Source organism: Eubalaena glacialis, chromosome 4 (genome assembly GCF_028564815.1).
Source record: "Eubalaena glacialis isolate mEubGla1 chromosome 4, mEubGla1.1.hap2.+ XY, whole genome shotgun sequence".
In the NCBI taxonomy this organism is placed as follows: domain Eukaryota; kingdom Metazoa; phylum Chordata; class Mammalia; order Artiodactyla; family Balaenidae; genus Eubalaena; species Eubalaena glacialis.
Genome location: NC_083719.1, coordinates 26,039,578 through 26,052,857, shown reverse-complemented (window position 1 = coordinate 26,052,857; position 13,280 = coordinate 26,039,578). Strand labels below are relative to the sequence as shown.

The window sequence follows — 13,280 nt, the reverse complement described above, 5'->3', positions numbered from 1 at the left end:
GTACATTCTTATAGTTGTCTTCTTATTTCTTATAACCCCTGCTGCCTACACATCGAGATTAGATGGTGTGTGCTTGTTTGTTTGTAACAGTACTTGGGTGTCTCTCTCCACTCACTTTGAAGCCCTGCTGGCCTCTGTCCCGACTGCCTGATAGGCAGTCACTGTAAGAAGCAGGGCAGTTCTTTGCCGCTGCTATGTTATTCAAATATTTGGAAGTTTTCTTTTCAGAATGTGTACTAAAAGCTGCCATGTACATTTGAATATCTTTAGTGATACATCTTTATCCTTTGAGTAGTAGCCAAAAGTCATTCAAAGGAAACGCAGGTCACTACACACGTAACACCAGTTTTGATGAAAACAGGAGGTTTGACTCTGAAGTAGAGTAATTATGAGACCCTCAGAAGGTGGTTTCAGAGGGTGGTCTCAGAAGGTGGTCTTAGAAGGTGGTTTCCAAGAGGAATTATAAAAGGGAGGGATTATCAAAATAAGTGGGTTGCCTCCCAAGGATATGTGTTTTTAAGGATGTTTAAGTATCTAGTTTTAGTACTGGGTTACCCCCGTCTCTGTACACACATGGGTGCAAGTACACACATTTGTGTGAGTGTTTCATATGGAATAAAAGCCCCTTCCTGTGGACTTTCTCAAACTTCACAGTACTCAAGGGAAAACACCAGAGTGGCAGCCGGGAATTTAAATCCTTTTTTATGTTTTTATTTAATAGTCACAACACGTTATAGGCCTTTTCACTAAAAGAAAAACTGAGGCCAAGAGAAGGTTGAGTCACCCCACAGCAGGCTGCTATAAATTGTCCCAAGAAGCTGTCACTGCTGAACAGTGATTCCTTTGTTTATTGGGAAAAAAACCAAATGTTTAGAAATAGCACTTTAACATGTGTCTAATAAGCATAATGAACATCCAAACTGTATTACATGAAAGGCTCAAAGTATTTCCTCATCAAAGTGATAATTAAAGTTCAATAAATAAAATGAGGATGATAAACTTCTCATAGCGCCAGCATGATTACTATAATAAGCACTACCTTTAAGAAGCCATCCGTGTACTTTCATGCTAGTGAGTATATACACACAAAGGAGATGACTGCTCCCTTCTCATATATCCCCCAAATGAAAGTATGCAATGAGCTTGTTCTTTTTTATCAAGATGATGGGGTTGTTTTACACAGTTTTTTCAAGATTACTGTGTTCATTCCATTATCTTTGTTGGCTGGATTTAATTTCCCTTTTCCATGAAGTTATCAGTTTTACCACATTTGAAATCTGCACCTTGTCATTAAAATCCAGAGTACCTGGAGTTTTGTTTTTTGGCAATTGTGTTGTGTATTCCACATCATAGCATACCTTTGAAATGATCTCTGATGTTTCAGAAATTAAATATATTTTCTGATCTTTTAGATAAGATACCAGACATTAGAAAGAATCCATAAAGGATGTGAAGCCATTCAGCTCTGGCTTGAGGTGTATTACCCAAATATTTATGATTTTTCGCTGTGATTAGCACTGAAAAACAATGAACAGACTGAAATGGCTAACTTTTCACTGACAAAAGTTTGTTAATTTTATGATACTTGGAATGACACTTTGAAATTGTTAAAAAATATTTTATCCTTCGTTCACCTTCAGATACTGTTTATAATGCTTTGGGGAAAATATGTATATATAAAAATCCACTGTAGAATTTTTTAAATTTCCTACTTCAAAGCTGTCTATATTTGTCACGTTAGCAAATCAAAACCTTACTCCTTTAATTTTCCCGTTAATTTTACCTTCCTCTCTCTAAGCAATAAGTCACATGGTTTTTCTTAGAGTTATATATTAGCAATAACAGTTAAGCAACACTTTACGTAATTAATGTTTTTCCTTTTCCTTCCAGGACTCTGCAGACAGTGGGGCCATCCCATGCTAGGACCTATACCGTGGCTGTCTACTTCAAGGGAGAAAGAATCGGCTGTGGGAAAGGCCCAAGGTACGAGAAGAAGATACTTTAAATTTCTTCACATGAACATCCTGTGTGTCTGGCAGGTGCCTGCTTGGTATTTCCAAACTCTGCAGCCTGTCTTTTTAAACTCAGAGTATAGCGTATTCGAGGGTAATAGCAAAGTGAATCCCAAGGCTTAATGTCCCCACCAAGCTCAGCCCCAAACTTGAGAATCGGCCTTGAGCAGTGGGAATGCCATTGCGTAAAGGGCTTTGGCTACCCTGAGGAAAGCACATTACCTGGTGCACAGGTAAGATCTGTCCAGTTTAAGTTACCCAACACTGCTGCAAGCATTTCATAAAACATGTCACGCATGACACGGCCATTAGACACTTGATCTCTTATTACTACTCACTTGAGCTTTGTAGAAAATGCTCACATCTTCAGGTGAAAAGAATTTCGTATGTTATCACCTTTCTTTGAACCTTCCAAATTATATCTTAAACTGAGAAATGATTTGAAGTCTGTCTACACGTGTATTTTTTTACTCTTTGCCTCTTAAACTTTACACTGAAGATGTTCAAATTTAAGTAAGAAATACTTCAGACCTAATATAGATGGAAGGCATTTTATTGCAGTGTTGAAGGTGTGGAATGAATAACTTAACAGGCTTTGTGCAAATAAATGACATTTCTGCATGCCCTTGTGTGTATTCCTATCTGTTCAATTCAGTATGTGACAGTAGAAGTAATCAGGTAAAACTTTATGAACCAAACATGAAAATCAGCCTGAATAATTTGGAGCCATGCTTTGTGTTTTTGAAAAAAAAATCTTTAAAATGTACCTTGTCTTTATTTTATTTAATAGTATTCAGCAAGCAGAAATGGGAGCAGCAATGGATGCACTTGAAAAATGTAAGCCTGTCTCTTTTTCTATAATTATATGTTCATAATGTAATGAGTATTTTATGGAAAGAAAATGGGGAAGTAGAAAAATGGTAAGTACTGATAAAATGGGATCTTTTCTTCATAATTATTCTCCAGACAGAGTGTAGTAGACTGTAAGATATGTATAAAATGGGCTTATAATTTAAAAAAAAAAAGTATTCCCAAATGCTTTTTGATTTTCATTTTCCTGTTTTGTATAGAGTCCCACTCTCAGCACAGGTAACCCATGTGAGTGACTTAGTATATTTCATTCTACATATTTCTCTATACTTCTAAAATCTTAAACCTGTGATGGTTTTTTTCTTTTTAGTTTTTGACCATTGTTTTATTAAAACAGGATATTTATGTACTTCTCTGCATCTTTCTTTTCTTGCTAAATAATATATCATGGGCAGCCCTGCAGGTCATAGTGGCTCCAATTCATTCTTTCTTAAGGGCTGCATAATATTTCATGCCGTATTTTATTCAGCTTTTAAAATTTTTGGTGGACACTGTTTCTGTCTTTTTATCATTGTTGATAATAAAAGTCTCTGTATTGCTGCTTTTAGTTCTAAGGGTTGGATTCCCAAGAGTGGGATGGCTGGGTTGAAGAAACTTCAATTATGTAATTGGCCCTATAGGGAACTGCAGAGTCTTTTGTAAATTGAAGGCTTAAGTGCAAGGAAGTTTTCTTCTGAGGTATATCATGCCACTCAGCAGAACCTGTGGGTAAAACCTGGCAGTGCAGTTCCCTCATGCTTCAAATGGCAGCTCAGTGTGGCCGAGAGCAAAGTGCGGGCAGCTAAAGGCAAAGAGGCCCCCGATGCTCAGCCTGGGAGAGATTCCAGGAAAGGCAGGAGGGCCGGGAGCCAAGTGGTAATCGGCAGATGATAGCTTGTGGGTGGGGGCAGGGAGAGGAGGCCTGGGGGCAGAAGCTGGTGTTACCAGGGTCCCATGTCCGTGGAATCTTCACTGAGAGTTTTGTTGACTCTGTTGTGGAGCTTTTTTTATATGTGTATAATCACATACTGAAATAAAAATGAGACTCCATTTTCCAGCTATAGGATTGTTAAAGATGATCTTTTGAGTTTTTGGTTTGTTTGCTTTCAACCATAAAACATACTGGAGAGATGGCTGATTCTGAGACTGGCCTCCACATACATACTGGTGGAAGGGAATTGTTTAAACTGCTGGAAAACAGTTTGGCTGTCTGTATCAGGTCCTTAAAGAGGTTCATACGCTTTGATCTAGAGATTTCATTTCTAGGAGTCAAACCTAAGAAAATAATTGGAGCTATGTGCTAAAGTTCACCTACCATGATAAATGTGACAGCTTGGTTTATAATAGCCAAAAAATCAACCAATCAAACTGCATGTTTGAAAGTAGGGAAATGTTTAAATAAATTATCCCAGAGATTGACAAACATTTTCTATAAAGGACCAGATAGTAAGTACTCTGTCACAGTTACGCACCTCTGCCACTGTAGCCAGTAGGCTCGGGTAGTATGCAGATGGCTGGTGTCTATGTTCAATAAAATCTTATTTACCAAAACAGGTAGAGGGCTGTATTTGGCCTGTGGGCAGTAGTTTACCAACCCAAGTGTACCCATCAAAATGTGCCTACAACTATACTCTCCCAATGTAAGGATGGCTGGGGGAATGATTTTAAGTGTTCATGTGTCTGTGTAATATATGTGCACATTTACATTGCGTGTGTGTGTGGAGTATAACTTCATAGGAAAAGGGCTTATTATAAGGATATATTCTAAAAGCTTATCTATGGCTAGATCTGAGTGGTGGAATTAAGTACTCTTAATACTTGAAACCTGTGTTTTATACAATACATAAGGAATCAAATTAATATCGTTTAGAGAATAGGATTTTATTGTTGTTTTATTTCTAAAATATGCCATTATGCTCCTCTTTTGTTTAAAGTCAATCACTGACTCTTAGGTCTTAGGTGATTCACCACCTGCCTTTCAGATCCTTTTCCTACCACCCTCCCTGTCCCTCCTCCCACCTGGGGTGAAAAATGGGACACTGTGCTGAAAGGAAGGGGGGTTAGGAATATACTATATATTTATGTCCACGTTTATTATGCTTCAACCTTAACAAAATCAAACTTTCCCCCAAACATGCCATGCTGATTCTTCCTATTTTTAAATATGAAGTAGTACCTCTTGAGTTTAACAGACCCGTACCGAGTTGGGGAGAATGGTGTCCTTCTCCTCTGTTACCAGATAACTTGTGTTGCTCTCATTCGTGCATGCATCCCTTTGTGATATTTGTTGCTGAAGTGTGTAAGTGTTTGTTGACTAAGTGTGTAAAATGACTTTTTCTTGTTCCATATTTGATTTCTCACTCCATTGCTACACTCATTATATACCACAAATAACAACTGAATTGTAAAATGTTTACATCTTATTCAAGATTTCCACTGTGTCAACACTCTTGAGCGGGGTCAAATATCAAACTAAATGTAGGTTAAACTGTGCTATTGAGTGACATGTTTCCTTTCACCAAATGAAAGTGCTCTACTTGAGTTGCTGTTGTCCATATAGCTTTTAGCTTCTCATGATAAACTTCACAAATTGAATTATCAGAAATAATGACTTAGGATGTGGCCTCCTTTTGTCCATCTAATCTTTTTACTCTTTTCAGAAATTTTAATTGTTGGTAAATAATGGTGTGATAATATCGTTATTTGTTTGAAGTTTTTGGTTTAAGCTTGTGAAACTATACAACTCCCTTTTGCTATAGCCTTTAATCTCTCCCTGAAAATCACTTGTTGCTAGGAGAACTGTGTTAAAACACCTAGCTGGAAACATTCTGAAGCCACATGTCTATGTTTTAACATACCTGCGTGTTTCGGTGCCTTTTATGCTTGAGTTCACATCAGATACTGAAATCCAGAATCGAGTGCTGATCCAGACTTCCACTGTGTTCCCGAATGAGAAAAGAATAAGAGAAGAAAGCACACAATTTTTTTTTCTCTTGCCTTACAAAATACAACTATATAGATTTCCTATGAATACATGTTTGTTCATTTGTGTGTATGTTTAGTTTGCGTCATTCTGTGCACTGGTGGCTCTCCTTTATTAAGTGTAAAATATGTCTCCTCTTGTCAGATAACTTTCCCCAGATGGCCCATCAGAAGCGGTTCATTGAACGGAAATACAGACAAGAGTTAAAAGAAATGAGGTGGGAAAGAGAGCATCAGGAGAAAGAGCCAGATGAGACTGAAGACATAAAGAAATAAAGGAGAGCACGAAAGTGGTGGTGTATTTACTTGCTTAATAACTGTGACTGTTGCCGGTTGAGACCTAGCCTAGTTTTCCTGGAGACAATTAGGAATGAATAAAGTGTGCCCACTGAAATAAAACACAGTCAAATCACTCTTGTTGTTTTACGGATCTCATATTCAGTTTTTAGCTGGATAGTCTTTATTACAAAGTATTTGATTTCTCTTCTATTTAATGGAAAACTTCACTTGGGTAAATGTGCATATTCCCTATTATTTTGCTCTTTAAATAGTAAAATTTGAAACGTATATTCTATGTGGAATAGATCCTGATTTTTCTGTCTTTCTGAGATTGTGACTCCAGACTTTTAGCTGACAAGCAAAAAATTCACTTTACCAGATATTTGGGCTGTGCTCTATAAACATCTGTACTGTTTGAAATCTCTGGATTATTCACTCGATTTTTCAGCTTTCATCTGGGTGTTTATCATGGTCTCAGCTGCAGACATTGGCTTACCCTCACTAACTGGTGAATCCTGTGTAGAAGGTATCTCTGTAACACTTAACTGGCTAATGGTGGGGTACGGTGGGGGAAGACTGATACTTGAGTCACACATATTTCTTGAGTCACTAGAATAGGGGAGAAATCGTGATTCCAAGCCAGAGGATGCTGTAAGCCAGGTGCTCTTACCCTGGGGTCAGTGGACCCTTTAGAAGTTTATAAACAGACCTCAGGAAGGTCTCAGAATATCCTGAAATTGTACTGGATTTGGGGAGGTGGCGGGGAGCAGGAAGAGGGGGGTTCATAGCTTCCATCAGCTCACAGTGGTCCCGGTCATAAAGGGCTAACATTGCATTAAAAGACGTAACATCTTTTTAATGTTATTTTAAACTGAACCCCACTGGTTTATTATTAATAAAGACAAAACTTCTTTTTTAAAACAAATGTGTTTTTGTTCATTACTTTAACAGCTATCGAGTGAGTGCGTACTATGCGTCAGGCATTGTTCTAGTCTCTGAGGCTATAGCAGTGAACAAAATAAAATTCCCTGCCCTTGGGGGAGCTCGTGTGCTAGTGAAGGAATACACACAATGACAGGACATAAAACAGAGGTCACAGGGTGATGTAGATGATGGCCAAAGTAAAGTAGGAGGTGAGATGGGTGCAGTTTTCAATCAGTTGGTTGGGGAAGCGCCCCAAAAGGGTATCATTTGAGTTAAGAAGGGAAGGAGGAGAGGGAGCCATTCAGGTTATCTGGAGAGTTTCTCTTTATATAACTATTAAATGTTACATATGTTTTGTTGAAAATTTGGAGAATGTGTTAGTTTTATTAGCAGGAGAAAGAAACAAATGTTACTTTGGAAATATTGTGGAGAAAGTAGAAAGCATAAGCAGAAAAAAAAATCACCTATGATTCTATCACCCAGAGATTTTTATATTGTTAGACCTTCTTTTTTTTTTTTCTAAATTTATTTATTTATTTATTTATTTTTGGCTGCATTAGGTCTTCGTTGCTGTACACGGGCTTCTCATTGCGGTGGCTTCTCTTGTTGCGGAGCACAGGCTCTAGGCGCGCGGGCTTCAGTAGTTGTGGTGTGTGGGCTCAGTAGTTGTGGCTCACGGGCCCAGTTGCTCCGCGGCATGTGGGATCCTCCCGGACCAGGGCTCGAACCCGTGTCCCCCGCATTGGCAGGCGGATTCCCAACCACTGCGCCACCAGGGAAGCCCTGTTAGACCTTCTGTGTATACACACACGTATGCACGTGCGCTCAAGTGCACCTTCACAATCGGGTACTCTATATATGATTTCCATATCCTTTTTTTTTTTTAAATTTATTTCATTTATTTATTTTGGGCTGCATTGGGTCTTCATTGCTGCGCATGGGCTTTCTCTAGTTGCGGTGAGCGGGGGCTACTCTTCGTTGCGGTGCGCAGGCTTCTCATTGCGGTGGCTTCTCGTTGCAGAGCACGGGCTGTAGGCACACGGGCTTCAGTAGCTGTGGCTCACGGGCTCTAGAGCACAGGCTCAGTAGTTGGGGCTCACGGGCTTAGTTGCTCCGTGGCATGTGGGATCTTCCTGGACCAGGGCTCGAACCCATGTCCCCTGCATTGGCAGGCAGATTCTGAACCACTGCGCCACCAGGGAAGCCCTCTTTTCTTTTTTATTAACTAATAAATCATCTCTCAGTGTTGAATCCACATATACATTGATGGCTGCGTATTAATGCGTATTTTGTATGCCAGGTTATACCATGGTTTATTGACTAATCTAATGAAAGATGTGTAGGTTGTAAGTAATTTGTTGCTCTCATAGACAATGCTGTCACATTCATACACACACACACGCATGCACGTGCGTGCACGCACACACATGATAGAGAGGAGTGAGAGAGAAGACCTCTCTAGAGTCTGTTAACTTGTTAATCATAGAAATGTAAGATGGTGGCTGTAAGAAAAGGTTGTCTTGGTTCTCTCCCCCAGAGGAGGACTAAGAGGGAAAGAACCCTGAATTCATCAGTAGCCTTGAAAATGTTAGAGCAAAAGCCAAAAAGCAAGGGAAAATATTTGAACTTTTTTTAAACAAGCACTTTCACTAGTCTTGCATGTGCATCAAAGTAATGCCAAAGCCAGCATGGGTTCAGGATTTTTTATTGTACCTGCACTTTTCCTCTCTGTAGTATTCTGGCCTTTTTCAGGTTCTCTCTCCATATTGATGGCTCTTGAAGCCTGAAGAAGTTAAGTCCATAACACAGTAGAAAACCCCTCGCAGTGAAACACATCAAACACACATCAGGGCAGGTTAGCTTCGGGGGCTCTGCTGAGCAGTAATGAGGCCAGTGGCCAAACTCTGGAACTAGCCCCACAGACCGACTCAGCAGGCCCTGTGACTACAGTTCCCACTTTGCCTCTGACCCAGCCTAACCCAGTCTTCTCACCTTCCACGTCTGATCATGAGAAGCACCAGTGAGGGTATACATCCTGCATCAGTTCAACTGTGCTGTGTTATTCGTGGAGGCTGAATATTAAGGTTGCTTCTCACAAGTCACTTAGGTTCTAGTCAGGGAGACAATGAAGTGATGGTGCATCTACCGACAAAGGGCCTCTGAGACTGGGAGGGGAAGGGGGAGAGTAGGCCAGACAGGGAAGTTAACTATCTCCTTCACAGAGGAGTTAACACTTGAGGAGTTAACCGAACCTTGAAGATGAGAGAGAGCTTGCGCCATGCGGACATTTCCTTCCAAGGAAGCAACAGGATTGGGTGGCAAGAAAATAACTTAGGATCCTATTGTATTCCATGAGAGATGTGATGAAGGCCTGAAACAAGGCATTGAGAATGGAGCTGCCAGGAAAGAACATATTTGACAGATACATAGGAGGTAGAACCTACAGGCCATGGAGTAGGGCGAGGTATCTCAGCCTCAGCGCTAGTGACATTTTGGGCCAGGTAATTCTTTTTGGGGGGCAGGAGGGACTGTCCCATGCATTGTAGGGTGTTTAACCACATTCCTAGCCTCTGCCCGCTAGATGTCAGTAGCATCCCTTCCCCCGGTTATGACATCTAAAAACGTCTTCAGATGTTGCCAAATGTCCCCTGGCGACAAAATAATCACCTCTGGTTGAGAACCACCGACGTAGGAGAAATGAAGTGAAAGAACACCAGGCTAGGCTTCCCTGGTGGCACAGTGGTTGAGAATCTACCTGCCAATGCAGGGGACACGGGTTCGAGCCCTGGTCCGGGAAGATCCCACATGCCGTGGAGCAACTAGGCCCGTGAGCCACAACTACTGAGCCTGCGCGTCTGGAGCCTGTGCTCCGCAACAAGAGAGGCCGCGATAGTGAGAGGCCTGCGCACCACGATGAAGAGTGGCCCCCACTTGCCGCAACTAGAGAAAGCCCTCGCACAGAAACGAAGACCCAACACAGCCATAAATAAATGAATGAATGAATGAATGAATGAATGAATGAATGAATGAACGAACAAACGAACGAATAAATAAATAAAAATTAAAAAAAAAAAGAACACCAGGTTAATTTTTGTACAATCAAGATACAAACTGGGCTTCCCTGGTGGCGCAGCGGTTGAGAATCTGCCTGCCAATGCAGGGGACACGGGTTCGAGCCCTGGTCTGGGAAGATCCCACATGCCGCGGAGCAACTAGGCCCGTGAGCCACAACTACTGAGCCTGCGCGTCTGGAGCCTGTACTCCACAACAAGAGAGGCCGCGACAGTGAGAGCCCCGCGCACCGCGATGAAGAGTTGGCCCCCACTTGCCGCAACTAGAGAAAGCCCTCGCACAGAAACGAAGACCCAACACAGCCAAAAATAAATATAAATAAATAAAAATTAAATATCTAGGAGCTTTAAAAAAAAAAAAGATACAAACTATTTAGAGAAAAGCAGAATTAGGTGTTGAGTTGAGTTGGCTGTATTGAACTTTAGGGCCTATGGGATGTCTCTGTGGAGATGTTGAATAAGCAGTTGCATACATGGTTTTGTAGCCCAACAAAGATATCTGAGCTCAAGTACAGATTAGAAATGGACTCAAAAACCTCAGTCGTATTTATACATCTACAAAGGAGAACATTGTTTTTCCCAGGTTGGAGACAGGAAACCATTCCAGGGATGTACTGCTTTGAAACTGTAGGCTTCATACAGGAGATAAATTTACACCAGAGAGGACACTCAGCTTCCATCTGAACTATTTCAACTCTAGATGACCTTTCTTAAACCAACCAGCTATTTCAGAATTATTTCTATCATCATCCTTGTTTGTGAAGTGTTTGTGAAATTTCCCTATGGTTACCTTGTACAAAGTGAAGAAGACCCTTTGTGAATTACCTGGGTTCCATGAGATTGTTCTGAACTGGGAGTAACAACACACTAAAGTCTTGCAGACCCGTTCCCTAAAGCTACTAGCCCTCGAATCTTCCCTAGACCTTCATTATTTATTGTTTTATGAAGGATGAAATAAAGCATAATTAGGCATTATAATATTTATTTTGTGTAAATATCAGAACATTTAAGCGAACAGCGTGTGGAAGAGATACTTAATTGGCCACAAAAGATTTTTATTCTTATAGAATTATTGTCAGGAATTGCCTGCCCAACAGGGGACCACATTCCAGCCTCTGCGTTGAAGTGAAGCCAAGTGGCTAGTTCCCACCCGTTGAATATGAAAAGCTTCCAGGCTGTGGTGCCAGGAGCATGTTTGCCATTTCTCCATCCCCTTACTCCAGTTTGCTGGCTGGATGCCGACATCCAGGGAGGATAACCTTGAAAGCTACCATCAGTGAGAACATGAGTGGCTGCGTGGAGCAGAGCCTCCACCCCCATTCCCACCCTCCACCTCCCCTCCAAGGATAGGAGAATACTGCTTGGACTTGACTCAAATGAGAAACAAACATCTATGTGTTAAACCACTACTTGGGGATTTATCTGTTATAGCCACTAATGTTACCTTCACTAACATAAGTGTTTCTGAGGCAGGCAATGAACAACCCTAATTGAATATTTGCCAGCCCAACAAGAGTTTTTTAAAAGTTCACCCACCTGTTACTAATGCTATATTGAACCAATGCTGTCATGTTCCTGATTTCATTCTGACGTGGTTATGTATGGTTCAGAAATGCCCCTTTATGTTAAAAGAAATGTTAAATTATAACAGCCGTGAAATGAAATACATTTTTACATATGAATTAGTGGCTTGGAGAACATTCATTCTAAGATTTATTGGTATTTGGAGCACCTACTATAATCCTGGGAAAGGCAACATCCTTGTTCTCAGGAAGCTCACCAGTTATTTTTATTTATTTATTTATTTATGTACTTTTTGGCTGCACCTTGCAGCATGAGGGATCTTAGTTCCCTGACCCAGGGGTCGAACACATGCCCCCTGCAATGGAAGGGCGGAGTCTTAGCCACTGGACCGCCAAGGAAGTCCCGGAAGCTCACTATTTAGAAAAGGAAGCACATACACCCATGCACATAAGGCGCAACACAGAGGATCAGAGAGAGAGAGTGACTCATTCCTTCTGGAGGAATGGTGGGGTCCGAGGAGGCCCACCTTTAGTTTGATTTTGAGAGATGATGTCAATCCACCCAGCTGTTGACGCCACCTTACCATACTCCCCATGACAAAAAACCTTTTTTCAGATCAAACATATTTTGTTTTTTAGCCACAATGTCATTATGACCCCTAACAAAATTATCAAAAACTCCTTAATAACTTCGAATAACCAGCCCATATTCAAATGTACAGCTGGTTTGTCCAACTGTTGATTCAAACAGGATCCATACGTTGCCCTCATTTTTACGTCTTCTACATCACTTTTAATCTGGAACATTCTTCCACTCCCCCTTTTTTTCTAGTTGAAGAAACCTGGTCAGTTGTTCCATAGAGTTTCCCACATTCTGGATGTGATGCATTGCTTTCCTGTGGTGTCATTTACATTTTTCCTTTATGCTCTGTATGAGAACTAAAAGCTTGATTTTAGGTTTAGGTTCAAATTTTGTGGCATATGTGTATTTCAGGTTCCCCACCCTCCACCCCGAAGTAATAATTTCAACAGTGCCAGTTCTCTAATTCTTCTGGGGACTAGATGATTGTGATGATTAATTTTATGTGTCAGTGGGGGCTAGATGAGGGATGTTGTTTTAGGCAACTCAGTTTGTGGTCATTTGTTATGCAGCATAGAAAGTGAATACCTTCCCCTTCTCTTTCTAAATGGCTAATCATTTCATGTTACTATCCTGTTTAAAATATTTCATGGGTTCTCCCTTGCCTGTAGGATAAAGCCCAAATTCCTTATCTCCGCATTCAATTCCCCCTGCCCAGACACCAGCCTCTTCTGCTGGCCCCGGACCCCTCACGCTGCACTCCAGCCTCACAGAACAAGTTGTAGATACATAAACACCTTCTCCTTTCTCTCCCCTCCAGGGCTTTGCACGGCCCTAAATAGGCCACCTCCTTGCTCCTTATCTCTTACTCATCTTTTGGGCCTCAGCTCAGGAACTATCTTTCCTTGGACCTTAAATGTAGGTTAAGCGTACACCCTTGGGTTCTCTCCTGAATCACATTTGTCACACTGTATTTTACTGTCTCTTGACTCACCCATCTTTGTCTGCTAGACCACAAGCTCCTGGTGGGCTGGACCATCACTAATCTACCTTTGAACCG

At 41.0% G+C, this 13,280-nt stretch overlaps 1 protein-coding gene across 6 annotated transcripts in view; it reads left to right on the top strand.

Moving 5' to 3' along the window:
* DROSHA (drosha ribonuclease III) overlaps positions 1–7,019 on the top strand; it is a 123,783-nt gene extending 116,764 nt beyond the window's left edge. For all 6 annotated transcript variants that reach the window (XM_061189152.1, XM_061189150.1, XM_061189151.1 and 3 more), the window contains 3 exons: positions 1,891–1,983; positions 2,803–2,849; positions 5,989–7,019. In XM_061189152.1, the coding sequence (XP_061045135.1) occupies positions 1,891–1,983; positions 2,803–2,849; positions 5,989–6,119 (271 nt within the window). In that variant the 3' untranslated portion in view covers positions 6,120–7,019. The remainder of the gene's footprint in view (positions 1–1,890; positions 1,984–2,802; positions 2,850–5,988) is intronic.
* Positions 7,020–13,280: the final 6,261 nt, after the last annotated feature.